The 21,462-nt window shown below is 51.1% G+C and overlaps 2 protein-coding genes across 2 annotated transcripts; one reads left to right on the top strand and one right to left on the bottom strand.

Annotated features, from left to right (window-relative positions):
• Nucleotides 1-877: 877 nt before the first annotated feature.
• On the top strand, nucleotides 878-3,015 carry LOC122378839. The gene is made up of 2 exons (XM_043360373.1): nucleotides 878-1,338; nucleotides 1,673-3,015. Exon 2 carries the CDS (start codon nucleotides 1,953-1,955, stop codon nucleotides 2,670-2,672), a length of 720 nt encoding a protein of 239 aa, XP_043216308.1. The 5' UTR covers nucleotides 878-1,338; nucleotides 1,673-1,952; the 3' UTR covers nucleotides 2,673-3,015.
• A 7,651-nt stretch (nucleotides 3,016-10,666) lies between these two features.
• Nucleotides 10,667-12,509, bottom strand: LOC122378838. Its single transcript, XM_043360372.1, has 2 exons — nucleotides 12,344-12,509; nucleotides 10,667-12,009 (listed from the first exon to the last, which is right to left on the bottom strand). Exon 2 carries the CDS (start codon nucleotides 11,727-11,729, stop codon nucleotides 11,010-11,012), a length of 720 nt encoding a protein of 239 aa, XP_043216307.1. The 5' UTR covers nucleotides 11,730-12,009; nucleotides 12,344-12,509; the 3' UTR covers nucleotides 10,667-11,009.
• Between the last annotated feature and the right edge of the window lie 8,953 nt (nucleotides 12,510-21,462).

Genomic DNA, 21,462 nt, shown 5'->3' with positions numbered 1-21,462 from the left:
GTTTTACCCTAAAAAATTTCGAACTTGGTGAAAAATTATGTTCCCATTTGGGAACATTGGGCACAAATGGGGGGTAAGAGGCGTATGTAGTATGCGGATAGAAACGAAGAAAGCAACAGTAGAAACACATATTAGACAACGTTTTAAAGAAGGGCTTTTTCTTCTTTTTGACCTTGTCACTATCCACAATGAGATCGTGGTCTCACTTCACTGATCGACCCTTGTCAACACACATTTTTGACACCCAAAGTCGTTTTATTCTACTCTTACGGTAGAGCGAGACATTTAGAACGATGAATCACAAGCCAGCGATACCAGTTTTCCATCCATCACCAAAGTGTCTCACCTGTCGAAGCGAGACATCATCTCGTGCCCGTTGCTCGGGATTAGTCAGCAGTGTCAGAGCATCAGGCATCAGTGTATACTACATATGCGTCTGCAGTGCCAGCACCGTGGCGGCAGCCTAGGTGTGGTAGTTCTGGCTGCAGTGGTTATGCAGTCGTACTTGGCAGATGCTACACATTGTACGCGTATTTTTTGACACAGCTTGCAGCGGCCTTGAGTGGCAGCCAGGACGATGAAGTGGTTTTGTGCAGTCCGGGAGACCACCGTCACCCGGCCGCTGCTGGGTCCTGGTCCGCTGCCGGTGACGTTTGGCGGACATGGCTCTAGTCTCAGTTTTTTTTTTAGGAGCTCCAGAGCGACCTCGCGAGTGAACACCAGCTGGTCCACACTTCTCCCGGTGCAGCTGCGGTACATGCGCCAGCTGGCTACTCTCAGTAGACCGAATGCGTTGGTGACAAGCGTGCCGTACCATTTCTTCCACCGGATCACAGGCCTGTAAGCCGCCACCGCTCCGTCCACTAGGTCTACGCCACCCATTAGACCTGTCCAAAAAAACCAACTTTTCGATGGACAAGCTCCCCTGGTGTTTTCCCATTGCTAGATGGCCCAATAGCTAGCACACCGAATTTCAGCCCTCTAGCTAAACCCTCGACCCTAGCGCAAGAGCGTCAAAGTTTTCCGGTGCGAAGTACACAGAGAAGGTCATTCTCCGGTGTGAGTCCTGCAGTTGTCGTGTCAGCAGCACTACGCATAAATGTAAAATAATGTGTGGTGAGATCCGTGTCATGGTCTGCGCCCCCCCCCCCCCCCCACCTATATCCCCGCGCCGCCCCTGTGCCGCCTTCGCCATATTACCGGAGGGGTTGGGTCACGTGACCACGCTGACCTGGGAGCCGCGACCGGTCGGCGCGGTCACTTGTCCCCCGGTCACCGACCGCACCGCAGCGCCACGTCCACCGACTCTACTGCACCGCTACCAGCTACGTAACTGAGGTTAGTGTGTTTGTTTAATGTTGCCTCGTCAGCATAAAATATGCACCAAAAACGATAAAAGCACTAATTTGTTTTGTCGCATGAATAGTGGACATTTTCAGTCGTTTCATTTCCACATCTCACTTTTAAATGTGGGCTGCTTTCTGTTTTGTGCTATGCTGGGTTCCCATGAAAATATTCACACAAAACAGCTGCAATAACCCAGCAGCTAATATAGATAATTTAATTGATGGTCGCTTTCAAATTAAATCGTGCTCATTTTTGATAGATACATTTCGGATTCATTTGTATACCGGTAATAGAAATGGACCCATCTTATTTCTCTCGCTTTCAGACTGTTCCTGGCCACTCGTTCGTGCCATGCCGACCACTCGAGGCGGCAGAGGAAGACGATTTGAAGCAACAAGCGACAAAGGTGCTGACAGTGCTGGCCTGCATCCGTGGGAAGAAGCAGTTGCGTGCGGACTACGAAGAGTCTGCGTCCCTTGCAGTTATAGCTCTGGGCGGTGACTCGACAGAGGCAAACGGCGCTGCATCTGTGCGCTTCAAGAAACCGGGTGCCTGCCACAAGGCGCGCTGGATGGCCCACGTCATCTACGGGCTACGGCATCAAGATGTTCTTGTTCCGACATCAGCAACTGGAGCTGGGCATCATCTCCAAGGACATGCACGACAAGCTGCGGCGGTTCGCTGTGTTTGTCTGCCTCTTTTACGTCAAAGAGTGGCTCACCTGCACAACAGCTGCGGATGCCGCTGTCAGCAACCTCGGCAGGTACCAGGACCTCAACGTTCTCCGCAGGGTGGACCCTAAGGTAGCGGAGGCGGCAATGGAGGTGTACGGTCGCCACACCTGGTACCTCACGCAGGAGCTGGTTACCTTGGCGCTGGTCAGCTCCCTGGTGGATCCTCCAACGAAACGGCGGATGGCAGACGTCATACACGAGTATGCGACGGAGCAGGCAACCGCAACCAGAATGGGCAAGCCCGATCTCCCGACTCTGCCCACCGAGGCCGGCCAAGTGAAGGCACTGGAACTGGATGACTTCATCGGACCAGAATCCCGCACAGTGTTCGGAGTCCTCGGCATCAGCGCGGGATTTCTGCGAAAGCCGCTGCCGTGGGACGGTGATCCGGACTTTGATCGCCTGGCGACATTCGTCCTGCACCTGCGGGTCACAAACGGCACTGCGGAGCGCGGAGTAAAGCTCATTAGTGACTTCATCGGCCACATCACGACCTCCGACTTCGAGCTGCAGGAGCTGCTACAGGTTGTGGAGGCGCACCGTCAGCGGTACCCAGACTACAGCAAAGCCACCTTGTCAGCCGCCGTCTGAGGCCATGAGACTGTGATTCTGTGACTGATCAGTGCTGTGCGTCTTTCATTGGCTGTGATGTGACAGAAAAGATGTGATTTAGGTTGTTTATCGTCTGTTGAGAAATGCATTTGTTTTATCGTTTCATCAACATATGTCTTTCGTACCAAATACGAGCAGCAGTGGAAACCAGACGCTGTGTTTTGGTTACCTTATATCTAAAGTAGGATAAAGCTGCCTACCTCGGAAAAGTGACATAATGATTTGCCAGTTGTTACTTGTTTCGTGTTTGTCGTTTTGTTTTGTGTCATTACCATTCCTAGGTAATGTATTATTCAATACAAATCAGACGGGTTAGACCACCTGTGCCGAGTTTACGAGCGAAGATGTGTCGATGTGTCAGACAATGACACGGATCTCACCACACATTATTTTACATTTGTGTAGTGCTGCTGACACAACTGCAGGACTCGCACCGGAGAATGGCCTTCTCTGTGTACTTAGCACCGGAAAACTTTGACGCTCTTGCGCTAGGGTCGAGGGTTTAGCTAGAGGGCTGAAATTCGGTGTGCTAGCTATTGGGCCATCTAGCAATGGGAAAACACCAGGGGAGCTTGTCCATCGAAAAGTTGGTTTTTTTTGGACAGGTCTAGCCACCCATGTACTGGTTATATTCGTATATGAGGTTCGGCTGCTTGACCGTCACCTTCTTCTTTTCGTCACCCGACCAGCGCTGCACGTCTTTGAGTGGGCTGATGCCCGAGTGATTTGTGACCACTGTCACTGCCCTGTTGTCTCTCTACTTCACGGCCAGCAACCCGTTAGTGGATTGGTACCAATGCTGTCCCCTGGGCGCCTTTTCAGCAGTTTTGTTGTCAGGCAGGGGACACTTCTTCAGCCTGTTGTCGCGCACAGTGCCCGTTGCTCGGATGCCTCTTTGACGGAGAGCTATCATCAAGGCATACGACGAGAAGTAGTTGTCAAAGAACACATGGTGCAAGGCAGGCGTCTGAAGACATCCCAGGAGCCGAAGGACGACATCTCCGCCCAGCCCAAGAGACTCGCACCCTGCTCTGCCCTCACGTGGCCCAGCGTTCTTGACTCGTCGATACCAATGACCCTACTCCATTCGCTGACATTGGCGCCGACGGATATGACACTGGACCAGACAACGCTCTATCATCCGAGCATCAGTAACGTGAGCGATACTGTCACTTGACACACCGGGTGTAGGACCTAGCGTGAGAGCAGAACCAGCCGGAGAGGACGTGCAAATTGAGTCAGTGGAAATTGAGAACAAGTGAGAGTGAGAGAAAGAGAGGGAGGGAGGAAATGGGAGATGGAGAGAGAGAGAGAGAGAGAGAGAGAGAGAGAGAGAGAGAGAGAGAGAGAGAGAGAGAGAGAGAGAGAGAGAGAGAGAGAGAGAGAGAGAGAGAGAGAGAGAGATGAGAGAGCGCGAGGAGAGAGAAAAAGAGCTTCGCTTTTGCCTTCCAATGTCAGTCCATTATGAGCTGCTATACCAGTGGAAGTGCCCAATGTTCCCATTTGGGAACATCCAAATTTTGGAAGCCCCCGACGCTTTTGTGGTGAAGCATTTCTTTTGATATTTCTGCCGTACAACTGGAACTTATTGTTGAAGCATTACTGGAAATTATAAGGAAATCTATCAAGAAATCGATTTTAAGGAAATTATTTTCTTGATGAAGGTACAGTGTGGCAAAAAAGGGCTATTTCAAAAATCAAGAGAGGTGCTTTATAAGGGTGAAATTCAAGTTTTTTTAGGCTGCTAAATTTTGTTCAGGGCTTCAGATGCCAGGATCAATATTCATAATCGCTCTGCAATCCCATATCAGAGCCTAGAGCCAAAATTGTCGATGTTCCCAAATGGGAACATTGGGCACTAATGGGTTAAAGCAGTCCAGACCCTTCTCGACAAAGACGGCAACCCAGACGAGACTCAACATACCGACATGATAGAGGAGGAGGTCTTCATGGCGTCTCGACTCCTGGCTCGACTCGAAGGAGGAGCGGCTGGAGCCATTTGAGACAGCACACGTGAAGTCGACCCGACTTCAAATACTGACCTTCGATCCTCGCTCGTCGTGAAGATACCCACATTCAGCGGAGACCTTATGAAGTGGCGCTCATTCTGGGAGCTGTTCGGCGTATCCATCCACAACAACAGCCGGTACAGCAACATCGAGAAGTTTGTGGTCCTGAAGTCGCACCTCAGTGGCTCAGCCCAGAAGGCCATCGACGGGATCCCTGTGTCTGGAGACGGATATCTCGCCGCCATCGACATCCTGAAGAGGAGATTCCAGAGAGACGACATCGAGAGGGAGACTCTGATGAAATGTCTCCTGGATGCACCCGCCGTCCACAACGGGAACGACCTCAGTGCAATGCGGAGCCTCGTGGACCACCTGTCTGCCCATACGCGTGCTCTGGCCACCCTCGGAGTGAACCCCGAGAGCTCTTCAATTGTTCTTCTCCCAGTCATGAAGGAAAAGCTTCCTGAGAGCTGGCGACTAGAGTGGGCTCGACAGGAACAGCCCACTTACGAGCACCTGCTGCTGTTCCTGGAAAAGGAGCTGGCACTTAGAGAAGCCGTCCGAACCACCAGTCCATCACCAAGTTCACCACCTCAGCCATCGATCCCACCACCGGCTCTTACCGCGTCGTCAGGATACCGACCTGACCACGTGGGGAGTGCCATCACGCAGCAATCATCACTTACCATCACAACAGGATGCCGACCTGATGATGTGCCGACCCACCACACATTCCTCAGTCGCAGAAGTGACGACCTGTGTAAGCCTGACCTGACGGGAACCTCTGACCAGAAAGATGTGAACCGAGAAGGTCTCTCAGTGACCGAGCCCTCCCGGGACATCACTGCACCACGGTGCAAGACGAGTCTTGTGCAGGAGTTGGACTGCCAACCAGTGACCAGCTCTTCCAACCGGACCACTTACCGGATGATGATGCCAAAGCTAGACGTCGATAACTGCCAACCACCCAAAACCGAGACGCAAAGCGATGCTGTCATCGAAGAAACAGCGACCAAAACACCGAAACCGACATCGAAGGTGGAGGATGCCGCCCTCCAACCTACCTCTGATCATGGTGGAAACCGCTTCATTGGCACACCGTCCATTGGAGACTCCACCAACCAGATCGATACTGATGCCTTCTTGCCTCCTCACCACGGAACAAGGAAGAAGAGAAAGCTACGCGACGTACTTGAAGGATCTGTGGAAGACGTCACCGGACAGAGTTCTCACGACCACCTACCTGATACCAGACGAAACTCTCCCGTGAATACTGGTGGCTGTGACCCTCAGTTCACGAGCTGGGAAACGGCACATCAGACGGACGCCAAGGAGAGCCGCCATCAGATAACGGAAAGGAAGTCACAAGGATCCACCAGCAGACTGCACCGCCACAACATTGAGCCTGACTAGACCGACGTATCGTCTCAATACTGGTCATATGGAGACTAGTGACACGACTCATCTTTGCCGACATTTCTTTGAACACTCACCATTCACCCGGTCATTACCACCAGCATGTGCATCACGAGCACAAACTTCTTCGTGACCTTACCTGCCTTTGTTTTTTGCCCCACACTTACCAATGTGTGATCCGTTTGTGTGCGTTTGTGTATCCGCGTGTGAGTGTTTGCATGTTAAGTGCGCTCATGAAAACTTCTTTGCAGTCAGAAGATCGACCTGCTGACCGTGTCCACCGAGATGGAGGAGGTCCAGTTCGGTTTCCACCACTTTGATGGCGAGCGACGGGCGCCAATGAAATCCCGCAGTGCCGGCCTGCCCGACTCCGCCGATGTTCAGCTCCGACGGCCCGTGGTCTACCTTCGGGTGAGTGACTCAGTGGCTGGAGACTCCCGCATAAGCTCGGCGCCGGTGGGGAGCGGGTTCGGCATTTTGAGCCGTCCTCGCCTTCCACTGCGGCTTCGACTGCGATCGGGCAACCGCCATCTTCGAGTCGAAGACTTCACATCGACGCCCAACTCAACCTACCATACATCGGCGATGTTGGCGAAGCGGCAACGGATCTCAACGATGCCGGCCCAGCAGACGCCACAGGCGTTCACTGTGTCGACGAGCACTGTGCCTCGCTGTGCCTGCAGCACGTCTCCTGCTGGCCGACTGAATGAGCCAGTGCACTGGTTCATGCACTGCACTGCAGTGCAGTGACTCAAAGAGACAAAGTGATCGGTGAGGATTTCGGAGTGTTTCGAAAACAGATGCGATCTGTTTCCGAGTGGGGAGTATGTTGAGTTTGTAATTATGTTATTTGTCCCAAGTTATATTTGTTTGCGTCGCGTCGTGTTATGTTACCGCGCTGTGTTATTGAGCGGCGACGCTGCCCCGCCCGGCCGCTCGCCGCGGCCCAGCCGGCCGGCGTGACACGGGGGGCGCATGCGCGCTGACCTGGCGCCGGTCACGTGATCGGTGGCGACCTCGGCCCGGCGGCGCCTGGACGGGGGCAGTAGGCGATCGGGAGGCGGGGCGGACGGTGGTCGGTATTCTGGATCGGTCACTTGTCCGCCTCTGTCTCTCGGTCCCTGCTCCCCCAGTCCTCCCGCCAGTCTGGAGTGGAGTGGCATATTGAGCCGCTTCCACCTTCCGCCGGAGTTAGGGCCGTCAATTTCCGGCCATTACCTACCCACTGACTATTACCTACCTGTGTGATTGTGCCACCTTTGCCAAATACAGCCACTGAACCGTATTTTATCTCTTTGGCCCTTAATTCATTTTTTTATGCGCCTGATTCTCAACTCTTAAACATCAATTCTAACAGCCTGGGAGTCGCTCTGAGATCTGGGGATGTAAAGTACAGTGCAGCTTTGACCACTCTTATCATTGTTCTAGCATGCGAAATACTTCTGTGTGCAGTGTGCGTTCCATCTGACTGTTCCAGATGTTTTTGTTTTTATCTTTAAGGAAGCTTCTCTCGTAGAATCAGATTATGGTGGTCGTTGGCCTCATGTTGGGCTAAGAAAACGTAATCCCCTCTAATCTTCTCTCCTCTCCTTTCCACTCCTGTCCTCTCATCTACCTCATCTCTCTCCTCTCATCTTCTAACCTCTCCTTTCATCTCTCTCTCTCTCTCTCTCTCTCTCTCTCTCTCTCTCTCTCTCTCTCTCTCTCTCTCTCTCTCTCTCTCTCTCTCTCTCTCTCTCTCTCTCTCTCTCTCTCTCTCTCTCTCTCTCTCTCTCTCTCTCTTTCTCTCTCTCCCCTCTCCTCTTGCTTCCTCTCCTCTCTCTTTCTTCCCTATTCACTCATCTCCTCTCCTCTTCTTTCCTCTCCTCTCCTCTCCTCTCCTCTCCTCTCCTCTCCTCTCCTCTCCTCTCCTCTCCTCTCCTCTCCTCTCCTCTACTCTCCTCTCCTCTCCATTTACTTCTCTTCACCCAGTCACCCCGGTTCAGGTCACCCACACACGTACTGCTCTGCGACCGCGGCGCCATGTCAGGAGGTCAGCACCCACCTGCGGTCAGATCAGCCGTTGTTTTGTTGCTGTCTTCCTGCAGTTCAGGAACACAGCAGCACACGGAGTCGTGTCAGAGGAATTATCAGCTGGACGGGTTCTCGGACATGGGAATAGCACACGATTAAGGTTACTGGAAGTCGGCGAGTGTGGCATGCTTCGGGTTGCAGTTGGTGAAGTCGTCCATGTTTCTATGCTTTTTGGGAGTTGCACGAAGTGGCATAAATGCAGTTGCCACTCCTAAACATCCTCCTTACATTGATGGAAGTTGACAGCCTATAAACTGCTTTACTTTTTTATTTTATATGCGACATGCGTGCTTCTCGAGACCGACAATGTGCAGAGTAAAGAAAAACGCGTTATACAATGTTGTTGCAAGGATGAGGCCGATCTTTGTCCATTGTTAATTCTATTTTACATCCGGTTAGGCGTCTTGTATTTACCTAACTCGGTTCTGACATGGTTTGTCGTACCATCCGGCTCAGCCACTAATTCTAGCAGCTTTCCATGAAACTATTTTCAGTGTTTCCTTGTCGGATTCTACCCGCTTCGCTTGCGACCACAAACTCTCTACCAGGTACCGTCCTTTAAACCGTTCCGGCGAATCCGTGCTCGACAAACAGGTCGCCACACCTGAAACGTCATCGGCCTGCTGGGCCGTGTAAGCTAGAGAGTTACCAACCGGGAGAGGCTGTCGAACACGGCCATCAACAGGGGACGATCTCCGACAGGCCTCTCATCAGACAGGAGCACCGCCGAGGCGGCCGAACGGCCTCTTTCTGCCAGCGCACGCGGCATCTAACCCACCCAGCCGTCACTCTGTGCCCAGCGCATCTACCATTACAAATGCCCATGCAAGTATTCATGAGACCTCAGTACAGCGCTGGGTAGAACATGAACGCTGACCGACCAACTGTCACGCTTATGACGAAATTATCACTGGCGACTGGAGGGCGTCGAATGCGCCGCCAGCGCCGACCCAGAGATGGCAGATCGGCCGGCAGACGGCACTGGGGCTGACACTGACAAATCGACGACAACGCCACGACGATCGACAGCGACTGCACGTGCCGTCGGTGGCGTCAGGGAAGGTGTGATTGCGCGGCGGGGGCGACTGAGGTGTCCCGACTTCGAGAGCCGTGTCCTCGAATAGTCAGATGAGGCACTGGGGCTCAAGGCGTAGGAGTATGGATGTGGAGATATTTATTCGTACATGGAGAGTGACTCTCTTCAAGCCGACGCCAGGTGGTAAATCTGGTGGAGAGGAGACACCACCTGCAAAGTCAGACGACGCTGCTTCATGTGTGGAAGTCTGCAGCAGGTGCAGATCTTTCCTCTGTAGGCGTACCTTCGCCCACACGGTCTCAAGGTATGACTTACAGCCGCTACCTGATGGTAATTGGAGCCGCGGAGAGGCCGGCCTGCTGCTCCGCCGTTGTCAGCCCACCTGGTGAGTTATCTCGGCCACATATTGCGGCTCTCTTTGCCATTCTGTCACCCGCGCATTCCGCTGGGTCCGCCGCCCGGCCCTCAATGGTCTGCGGCCGCTCCTGGCGCCCATTCAGCGCCGACTGGGTACCGTTGTAGCGGTATATAGTAAATAATTGTGCAATAAATTTGAGCGATGAGGTTCAAGATCCGAGGACAGTAGCCATGCGGCACACAAGCTTTTATTGCTGCTCACTATGCAAATTGAAATTATGTAATTGAAATATAGCGAATGAAATTAAACATACCCTGGTACTACCTTGTTATACAAATACAGAAGCAACGTGTACCAATCCCATCTCCTTTTTTCCACCCGTATTTAATTGATCGCATAGGGGATGTACTGAGTAGAAGCCGGAGCCGGAGCCGCCGGAGCCGGATCATTTTACTCGGAGCCGGAGCCGGAGCCGGAGCCGCCATCACATTTCACCCGGAACCGGAGCCGGAGCCGGAGCCGGAGCCGATTTTTTCTCCGCAGCCGGAGCCGGAGCCGGAGCCGTCTGAAATTTCCACGGCTCCGCATCCCTGGAAAAGTGTTGAAATAACACAAAACAACATTTTTTGCTTATAGCGCGCTAAGATATCCAATTTATCCAACCCACAGCCACCAGATACCTGTTGTCAGACCCGTGCCACGGACTGACGTGCTCCGGCACCTTATAGAAGAGAAAGGCATCAGTGGATTTGTAAGTCGTACTATTCTGGGTGACCTTTGAAGGATGAAGCATTAGACCTGTCCAAAAAAAACCAACTTTTCGATGGACAAGCTCCCCTGGTGTTTTCCCATTGCTAGATGGCCCAATAGCTAGCACACCGAATTTCAGCCCTCTAGCTAAACCCTCGACCCTAGCGCAAGAGCGTCAAAGTTTTCCGGTGCTAAGTACACAGAGAAGGCCATTCTCCGGTGCGAGTCCTGCAGTTGTGTCAGCAGCACTACACAAATGTAAAATAATGTGTGGTGAGATCCGTGTCATTGTCTGACACATCGACACATCTTCGCTCGTAAACTCGGCACAGGTGGTCTAACCCGTCTGATTTGTATTGAATAATACATTACCTAGGAATGGTAATGACACAAAACAAAACGACAAACACGAAACAAGTAACAACTGGCAAATCATTATGTCACTTTTCCGAGGTAGGCAGCTTTATCCTACTTTAGATATAAGGTAACCAAAACACAGCGTCTGGTTTCCACTGCTGCTCGTATTTGGTACGAAAGACATATGTTGATGAAACGATAAAACAAATGCATTTCTCAACAGACGATAAACAACCTAAATCACATCTTTTCTGTCACATCACAGCCAATGAAAGACGCACAGCACTGATCAGTCACAGAATCACAGTCTCATGGCCTCAGACGGCGGCTGACAAGGTGGCTTTGCTGTAGTCTGGGTACCGCTGACGGTGCGCCTCCACAACCTGTAGCAGCTCCTGCAGCTCGAAGTCGGAGGTCGTGATGTGGCCGATGAAGTCACTAATGAGCTTTACTCCGCGCTCCGCAGTGCCGTTTGTGACCCGCAGGTGCAGGACGAATGTCGCCAGGCGATCAAAGTCCGGATCACCGTCCCACGGCAGCGGCTTTCGCAGAAATCCCGCGCTGATGCCGAGGACTCCGAACACTGTGCGGGATTCTGGTCCGATGAAGTCATCCAGTTCCAGTGCCTTCACTTGGCCGGCCTCGGTGGGCAGAGTCGGGAGATCGGGCTTGCCCATTCTGGTTGCGGTTGCCTGCTCCGTCGCATACTCGTGTATGACGTCTGCCATCCGCCGTTTCGTTGGAGGATCCACCAGGGAGCTGACCAGCGCCAAGGTAACCAGCTCCTGCGTGAGGTACCAGGTGTGGCGACCGTACACCTCCATTGCCGCCTCCGCTACCTTAGGGTCCACCCTGCGGAGAACGTTGAGGTCCTGGTACCTGCCGAGGTTGCTGACAGCGGCATCCGCAGCTGTTGTGCAGGTGAGCCACTCTTTGACGTAAAAGAGGCAGACAAACACAGCGAACCGCCGCAGCTTGTCGTGCATGTCCTTGGAGATGATGCCCAGCTCCAGTTGCTGATGTCGGAACAAGAACATCTTGATGCCGTAGCCCGTAGATGACGTGGGCCATCCAGCGCGCCTTGTGGCAGGCACCCGGTTTCTTGAAGCGCACAGATGCAGCGCCGTTTGCCTCTGTCGAGTCACCGCCCAGAGCTATAACTGCAAGGGACGCAGACTCTTCGTAGTCCGCACGCAACTGCTTCTTCCCACGGATGCAGGCCAGCACTGTCAGCACCTTTGTCGCTTGTTGCTTCAAATCGTCTTCCTCTGCCGCCTCGAGTGGTCGGCATGGCACGAACGAGTGGCCAGGAACAGTCTGAAAGCGAGAGAAATAAGATGGGTCCATTTCTATTACCGGTATACAAATGAATCCGAAATGTATCTATCAAAAATGAGCACGATTTAATTTGAAAGCGACCATCAATTAAATTATCTATATTAGCTGCTGGGTTATTGCAGCTGTTTTGTGTGAATATTTTCATGGGAACCCAGCATAGCACAAAACAGAAAGCAGCCCACATTTAAAAGTGAGATGTGGAAATGAAACGACTGAAAATGTCCACTATTCATGCGACAAAACAAATTAGTGCTTTTATCGTTTTTGGTGCATATTTTATGCTGACGAGGCAACATTAAACAAACACACTAACCTCAGTTACGTAGCTGGTAGCGGTGCAGTAGAGTCGGTGGACGTGGCGCTGCGGTGCGGTCGGTGACCGGGGGACAAGTGACCGCGCCGACCGGTCGCGGCTCCCAGGTCAGCGTGGTCACGTGACCCAACCCCTCCGGTAATATGGCGAAGGCGGCACAGGGGCGGCGCGGGGATATAGGTGGGGGGGGGGGGGGGGGGGCGCAGACCATGACACGGATCTCACCACACATTATTTTACATTTATGCGTAGTGCTGCTGACACGACAACTGCAGGACTCACACCGGAGAATGACCTTCTCTGTGTACTTCGCACCGGAAAACTTTGACGCTCTTGCGCTAGGGTCGAGGGTTTAGCTAGAGGGCTGAAATTCGGTGTGCTAGCTATTGGGCCATCTAGCAATGGGAAAACACCAGGGGAGCTTGTCCATCGAAAAGTTGGTTTTTTTGGACAGGTCTAATGAAGCATATTTCATTCATGGTGTTTCAGCGAGTGAAAAGGAATACTGGTAAAATCAATGACATATAAGTTTGGTGTGAACAATTAGTGCTGAGAATGCTGTCAACGAACAACAAACACGATCAGACGGTTCTTAGGTGAAAGCTAATGATCCGCTAGCGAATGAGCCTTAGCCCTCGCCGGCACAGGCCATTTTGAGTCCTTCGACGGCACAGGGGGGGGGGGGGGGGTTGGTACGACCCCCCCTCGCGTTTGGCCCCTGATCGAGCTAGAGCTTCGCGGAAAAAACGAGCGTGTTGCCCGTGACGAGAGAAAGCCGATGATACCCAATTTTAAGGTCCTAGGTCATCGGGTGACCTTCCAGGTCAGGTCAATGACCCGAAAACCGGGAAAATCGGGACCTGTTAGAAAGTCGTAAAGTGTGGCTGCTATGGGGTTTTCCGGGGTGCTGATCACGAATATCGTGTTAGTTTTGATCAGAGATGATGTCTTTAAGCATTTAGACCAGGTCGGGTCAGGTCAGGTCAGGTCAACCAGTAGGGGTTGTGACGGGTATTCGTAATACATGTCAACCGCCTCGGACAGCTTCGTAACATGTTACGAAGGCACCAAAACTACTTTGTAAATGTTCAAATGGTTGCTAAATTCGAATTCAGCTAAAAAAAAACTAGCATAGAAACATGTAAAACTCGAAAAAGTGAACCGAGGTCAACCGAGGTCACCAAAGGTCAATGACCTGACCTGACCTTCAGGTGACCTTGACACCCACCCTAATGCATGGGAGCAACATTAAATCACATGTTTGAGCGTTTGAAATCACGAAAAGCTTGCAAACGCGCGGCTAATGCGAGCCGACATGCGCCGAACCGCGATTTCGGCCAAACATGGTCACAGAAAAGAGGTCACAGGTCAAAGGTCATTGGGGTCAGGGTCATGAAATTGTCAGGGTAGGTGTAAAATTGAGCAATGCGAGGGTACTGAAAGTTTCGTCGCGATCGGCCGCTTTTTACGCGAGTTATTCGTGAAAAATCTTAGGGGGGGTTGCATCAACCCCCCCCCCTGTGCCGGCGAGGGTTAAAGAGATGTTCAATGTGTTTCAGTGATGCTGTAGCTCACCTTCAGTTCGTTTAGTATTTATGAATCAATTAAAAACAGTTTCAGATATACAATTTTGATATCGGACAAATTTTGGTACCCTAGCATTTGACCTGGCAAAAAAAAAAAAAACACACACACACACATCTGTACTCATTTTGATAGCCATCTAAACACCGGCCTACCATTTACTTCCGCGTGGCACAGGAGCTGAGTGAGTAAGCGGGGGAGTAAAACGTCCCTCTAACACCTCGATGTGTTGCAACAATGAGATCACCGCCTGGGTGAAGGTGAATGCTGTGTGGTGATAGCACGACTGCAAGCTTATGGGCCTCAGAGGGCCCTACTCACTGAAATGCGTCGTAGTACCTACATACGCAAAATCGTCCTTCACACTTGAGGGAACTTACGCTGTTTCTCGCAAACCTTGCCCATCGACAAAATCGGCAACGATTAACCTCTATCCGGCTTACCTCCTGCCGTCACTGATACCGGCTGTACTCGAACCGTTTGCGTAACCTCGAAACCGGCAATGCGGCGGCACGCGACTGGCAGATCTTGGCCGAGCATCGGTGCGCATCGCTGTCGCCGCCGCCGCGCCGCCGACGACGTCCTTCGAGGTCGGTATCCTGGCCAAATCTGCAGCGACGTTCGCTATCACGGATTCGCATCAGTCCTACGTTCCCTTTGACCCCAGGGCTGGTGAGCGGCTCAGCGCGACCAAGCGCGCTGCCGGCCCGCTCGCGTGCCGCCTTGCAAGATATTTCCTCGACTCGACAATGTGGTGGGTCGGTGGCGTGGTGCGGGCGGGCCGGGCCCACACTGGGGAGTGGGGGAGCGGGGGAGGGGTAGGAAGACACTCCTTGCATTCCCGGCGCAAAGCGTCTGACGGCGCGGCGGCCGGCATGGGCCAAGCAAGGCCGCCGCGCCCTCGTCACATCGCGCCGCTGTTTGTGACCAGCGCCGTACTTGTCACATCTGCGCCGCTGTTTGTCACCAGCGCGTCGGTTTTGTTGGTAAATCGAGAGCGACTTGGCCCAATGACATGGACCGCAGCACTGATTACTATCAGCGGCACAGTGACAGGCAGTGTCAGAGAAATCTATTGACATTCTGCGTGTGATCTGTGTGATGAAACCGATAGCTGGGACACTTCTGCGTGGGTTTTGGCAGGAGGGCAGAATACCAGAGCCACCACTTCGCCAATGCACGCTGATTGTCACGGCATTAACTCCATGATATTTTTGTGTGAAGTTATTCAATAACTCGTCGATAATAAGCGCATGAGACATTTTAAGATGAAGATTAAAGGCAAGTACAGTATGTATGTAGTATACGTTTGCAGGAAGTTTTGAACTGTGTAGTGATAAATGAAAACAGACGATTTGGTGTTTTGTAGTGACAGCAGCCACTTTTTTAGACAAAACGGTGCAGCTTGTGAGTGCGCGTCATATTTTTATCTGGCTCACGTATTATTTCTGAATTGTGGTCTTCGAATAAACAGCTCTAGACAATTTTGTGCGCCCACTCCTCAAATATGTGGTGAATAATGATATAGGGCTTCCCGTAATTTATATCATTGACCCAAATAAAACGCACATACAACGGCTCAGTTTGGATAAAAACTACCGTACCATCTCCATTTTTAATTTCTCCAGTTAGGACTTAGGAGCCTGAATAAGCTATGAGAGCCGAAAAATATTAGAACAGGCACATGCAATCTATTATAGATCTTCAATACTTCATAGCTGTGTTGGCTTGCAGTTATGTAGGCATGTAGTCCCAAAAGAAATAGCTAAACCGTTTGTGACCTCAATACGCGCATATCATTGTATGAAAAATGCTAAATTGAGAATAACATTTAACCAAAATAAAGGAGGTACGCCATGGCCCGTTGCGTGCAAGAGCTGCCAACACCAAGAATGAATGCAGTTTATCCACGCAAAGAAGGTAAATGCACACTGTAACAAAGGATAAATGATTTGTCTGGCGTAGTTTATTGGCGGGCTGACGTAAATGTGCAATGCATCATACTGATTAGGGCTATTACGGGGTAGTAAATACTGCGCCACCGCGGTGGTCGGGCATGAACAAAACACTGCGTCGGCAGGCATCCTGGCCGCTGCTGGCTGACCTAACAGATTCCGAACCGGAGCTTAAACTGACCCCAGTGCAGTGAACGATGCGATGGTTTCACGATCTACGTAGGCGAATTGATTGAAAGGCTTGCCAGTGTACAATGTGGGTCTACGTTCATAAAATAATTTTGCAAGTGGAACTGCAGTGGCGGCGGATTCGATTTTGGCGTGGGGGGGGGGGGGCAAGGTCCCAGTCGAGATGATGTCATAGGCGGATCCAGAAAGGCGTTTTCGACATTGTAGTGGACATACCCCCCCCCCCCCCAAGTAACCCAAATCCAAAAACTCCTCGGATTTCGATTCCTTATGGGGAGGAGCCTTTTGCATGCTCCTTTTTTTGCTTTTTACTGCTGAACAGTAAGAAGCAAAAAAAAAATCCTGATAAAAGTGTTATTATTAGGAAACATAAGGTACGTTTTGTCTATTTCGGGCGATGCAGGGGCCAGGGGGAGGGGGAGTAAATATTTGCTTTAAATGCCCGCTCCCTGGATCCGCCAGTGGACGATGTAACGCTTTTCGTATTGCTGTACCTATTAGAAAAAAGCTCCCATGGGAAAAATTGTGCCATAACCCGATCGCATATCAGATGCTGAAGAACGGCGCCAACCCTTTTGAAGTAGGCGAGCGCTATTCTTCAATGAGGTAACTCGTTACCATTTCCTCTGTTCATTTTACGTTCGATTTCCGTTTAACCTTCCTCTATATTTCTGAGACAGATGAGGGAGCGCGGCGGCGGGCTGGAGTGAAGGAACGGTGGCCTGGAACGAGAATCCAGAAGCTCTGGGTGGGGCGTTTCTTTATTAGGGCTTTAGGGTGCGCTGACTGCGGTAAGGTTCAAATTATTACATCAAATTTTGCCACGACATCTACCGGTTCAGGCACTCGAGAATCAGCGGCCAGTGATATCTGCAAAGACGAAGCATTTCCAACCCAGCTTCCGCAGCCTGGTGTCAGGGCGTCTCAGGTGGCTTTAATTAGTGCAGCCAGTCTGTGGCCGAAACCATTCGGAACAGACTTCAACGAAAAGTGAGACAAGGTTAGTGCTATCGTTGAGTGCCATTAAAGACTTGGGCCCCGTTGGCTTGACCCACTGGAAGGTAGTAGTTATCAGACGCTGCAGGGCATACTCATTTTTTCCCAAATGCCTTAGATTTTGCTTTCGTGCTCCTAGGCGGCGGAACGGGCAGGGCACCGGGGCACCGTGCCCCCTTTGATTTTGGCATTTTAACGTTAGCGCTATGGGTGTTGCATGGAAAGAATGGGACCAAAAGTCGGCAGTGCCCCCCTCCCCTTAATTGAAGGTGTTCCGCCGCTACTGTTCGTGTTTGATGCTCTTTATTCTATAGCCAGCTTTTAGACAGATGGGGCCCACTTATGAGCAGTGCCCTAACCCTCAAAAGTTTCCAACATTAATTTTTACTTTTTTAATAGTGAAATTGAAATAAAGCGGATACTGAACTGTGAACATCCAGTGTTTACACTGGCCCCACACCAGCCTCCGAATGCCCAAAGCAGGGGCCGTATTCACGTCGACTTCGTAAGTCGATTTTCCTTCGTAAGTATAATTTGGTATTCATGTCGACACTTCTTAAGTTTTTATCGACGGAGTTCACGTGAATAAAAAAATTTACTTAAGAAGTAGGTCAAACTTAGGAAAATTCTTACGAAAATGATCGACGTGAATACGGCCCCAGATCTCTGATGACTGGCCTTTGGGTGTCATACCATACCGTGCATTGGTCAATGTGGTAAATGTGTACGACCTCGGCGTTTACCATTTTATGCGCTGGAAACTGTTGCGCTCGAAAAAAAAAATCCGGGGAGTGGCTTATTATGAGCGCTCATTAGTCCTAACTACCCGCAAGCGAATGGCTAGCCCTTCCGTCTCCGCTCGCTTGCGATTTGGCATTTATGTAGGTACAAAATAGCGGCAAACAGCCACTGAAGGTATGAGTTGCGTCTCTTGCACACTTAAAATATCTCTAAATCGAATCTGAAAAGACAAAAAAAAAATGATATAAAGCGGAAATGGTTAGCATTTACACATATTCAAAAGGCACCGTTGGACAAACTGTAGGAGCGCATAGCTGCAATATCAGGTTATGGAAATTTTCCTCATGTTTAGGGCACAAATTATGGAGGGGCAAGAATATACGTTTGCCCCTCCTCCAAAAGTTTCTTAGGGGACGATGCCTCCTCTGCCACCCCGTATCCGTCGCCCCTGTAAGCGATCACTGAAGGCCTGGGTTGCCGCTGCGTCACGTTGACGCTTATAATGCCTCTAAAACTAGGTTGAAGAGAGGAAAACTTCAATTGAACGCGAACGCTTGCCATTTAAGAAAGGCAACGTATGATAAAGTATATGGGCATCTGGTTACATCTTCAGATGATCGAACAGCATAATCAGGTATATGGTTTTTTGTCTAAGCTTTGTCACAAATTATGGGGGGGCAAAAAGATACTTTTACCCCCCCACGAGTTTGCCAGGGGGGGCAGCTGCCCCCCCTGCCCCCCGAATCCGCCGCCCCTGAGTGGAAGCGTCCCAAATAGATACATCACTGCTATGAAATAAAGCGAATACAAAGAAGCACAAGCATCTGTTAATGCGACTTTGATGACAAGGATAATGTGGATTGCTGCTTGTCCACAGTGACGAGCTCATCCCAGGACCATTCACAGGTGACTCTATATCAACATACCTCAATTATCATACCTAGCCGGGGCTAACGAGTACGTCCGATTGGAAGAGAGGCGCCTGTGATGGAGCGCTGACACTGGCGGCCGTCTATTTCATAATTATAACGGACATTTGTAACTGGGAGGTAGCGGATCGCTGTAATTGCTAATGAAACGGATGGAGCGGCATGATAAGCGGCCACCGAATAACCGTCATTAAGGCCGGCCCAACCACCCACAGAGAGATTTCCCTCGACAATAGCAGTGATTTGAAGAGGTCTCTCAATGGCCGACATCAATAATTGTGAGCATTTATTGCCGATTGTGCCGAGTTAGGGCAGCGTAAAGAGGCGCGCCCGGCTGCCGGCTAGGTCGAGTCGACGGCCGGCGGGCTGCCATCAGCGCGTCGGACGACACCATCGTCGTCCTGGCACGTGAGAACGGGCTCTTTGGCTGACAGACGCAAATCGAAGCTCATGATTGAATGCTAATTCAACAGCGCATCAGCGTGAGTTGTTTGGTGTAGCCAGGCGAGCGGAGCACCATTAGAGAGACGGATCAGTTCGCTTTGTCTTGGCCGCCGCCGGTTTCACGAGCGGCGGGCTCTGGGGCAGCCAAAGCGCTCTAGTGAGCCACCCGTGCACCAGCCGCCGCCCGTGCAATGTTCGTGCACCAGTGTAATGCACCGGTCGCTCGAGCCACCGGGCAGTGGTAAACCCACCTCAGCTGTTTCGCCCGTCTCATAGATAGAGTGAGTCGTGACGCGGGAGCAAATGAGGCTAATTGCTGGCTAATTAGCTCTCGGAGTGTGAGCGGGGCTCCGCCAAACCGAGGTGTTTGTCGAGCGCTACTGTAATGTGCTCTGCTTGTGCTCTTGACATTCGGCTACGATTTTTTTTTTTTACATGTCTTTTTTGTATTCTATAGATAATAAATTGTGCAATAAGTTAAGTACTGTAAAAACGTTGGAGTTTATAACATTAGGTGAATAAGGTCTAATAAAAGATATTCTTACCACCAGCGATGCTGACTTTTAAGATGGTTCCTTGATGTGTGAGGCATCACTTACAAAACCCATTTGGCTAATTTGCTTGTAAATTGCACTGTCAATGACAAACATTAGTCACACCGCTCATATCTATGTTTTATAATGCATGAACGCTACATAAACTTGGCATTTGTGATCCATTAGCACATACCTACACCCTCTACCGCCGCGCCGTCGCCAGCGCGTTTGACAGCCGTCGAGTCTGAAACCTTAGTGGACTCACATGAAATATTGACTGGTTAATGACCTGAGCGGTCATTAGACTGGCTGTGTCTCTCGCCCTGGCCGGCCGATAGAGTATAGTCTCTCTTGAAAGTATCGCGACTCTGAGGGAGGGCGCCGCCTGTCCCAGCCACGGTTGAGCGGAAAGGTTTGAGAGCCGCTGGTAGCACTGACCGAAGTCTGACTTGCGGAGGCAGCCGGCGTGGCGGGGCGAGGGGAGTAGTTGCGGATTGCGGAGGGATAGGGGGAGGTGGCAGTCGCCATCCGGTAACTTGTGATGGCAGCTAAGCATGTGGTCAACGGAGGCCACCCTACTCGCAGAGGATTTGTTGAGATTTGTTTCATTGCAAAGTTAGCAATTTGACTCGTCATCGGCACGACTGTCACATTTTTTTTGGTGGGGGGGGGGGGGGGGGGGTAAAATCCGGAAACTCGTGCCCATATACCCAAAAAATCATCAGTTGCACCCGCTAAAAGAATGCATCCGTGCTTGCACATGCACTCGTAAGCGGATTCAAAAACAAGAATTATCTTTCTAGCCAGTTCGCCAGTTCGCTGTCTAGCCATATAGTCCTGTATTTAAAGTTCTCTCTTTTTAATGAGCCGGTTAGTGAACGGCGACAAAAAAGAAAAGGAATGCTGTTCAGCCATATTCTTTTTAAAAACTTATTTGATGCCAGGCTTCCCCCCCCCCCGCATGACCTGTTTACGTCATTCAGAAGGCCTCATCACAGCAAGGGTTATGGCGGAACTTCGCTTCGTTGTGATTTTACGCGTCACGCACACTGAGTGATTGGCGCCCAGTAAGGCACACCCTTGGGCACACCAATGAGCGCCCGGGTGGTGAGCCCAAGAGGCACCGGTAATCGGTATCCGCCTGGGGCGGGGGACGGGGTCAAGAGAGAGAGCGATACGAGCATGACCTTTGGCCGGCCTCCGACTGTTTTGACCCAGTTGTCAGCCGCTGGGGCCTGCGTCATATAGCAGGTGTCCTTCTACCGCTGGCGTGAAATCGTGTTACAGCGTACTTTTTATGATACAGGCCATGGCCTCCCTACTGGGGTCCTCAAACTGAATGGAATAGTTCGCTGAGCCGCCGCAGCCCAGGACGCGATACTTTCAAGAGAGACTATACATAGGTGGTATGGTGTGGGACCGACAAAACACTACATACTGACTCTGGCGTGGCTGGCTAGATTTGATGTGCTGGTATTTGATCTGGTATTTGAAGTTCTATCCGATGATCTGAGATTGAGTCGTTTAAAAATTTAACTCTTAGTTAACTTAACTCTTAGTTAAATGGCTCTTTTTATGAAGGTTAAATGGAAATGGCATGAGGTGCGAAGTAAATTTCAAACACTTGTGGTTGTGGGATTCATGTTGTGCCCTTGTTCCGATGCTGAAACGGTCATTTTTACCGACGACTGGCCTGTTCAGTGTTCTATGAAGACCACCTTCCCCTCCCCACCCCCACCCTCATG

This window comes from Amphibalanus amphitrite, unplaced genomic scaffold (assembly GCF_019059575.1).
Source record: "Amphibalanus amphitrite isolate SeventyFive unplaced genomic scaffold, NRLGWU_Aamphi_draft 000066F_arrow, whole genome shotgun sequence".
Classification (NCBI taxonomy): domain Eukaryota; kingdom Metazoa; phylum Arthropoda; class Thecostraca; order Balanomorpha; family Balanidae; genus Amphibalanus; species Amphibalanus amphitrite.
Note: the sequence above shows the minus strand (reverse complement) of the source record. Positions and strands in the feature narration are given on the sequence as shown.

What these genes read in the sequence shown, in the direction of transcription:
- LOC122378839 (XM_043360373.1), top strand. Translation starts at nt 1,953, where the DNA reads ATGTTCTTGTTCCGACATCAGCAACTGGAGCTGGGCATCATCTCCAAG.
- LOC122378838 (XM_043360372.1), bottom strand. Translation starts at nt 11,729, where the DNA reads ATGTTCTTGTTCCGACATCAGCAACTGGAGCTGGGCATCATCTCCAAG.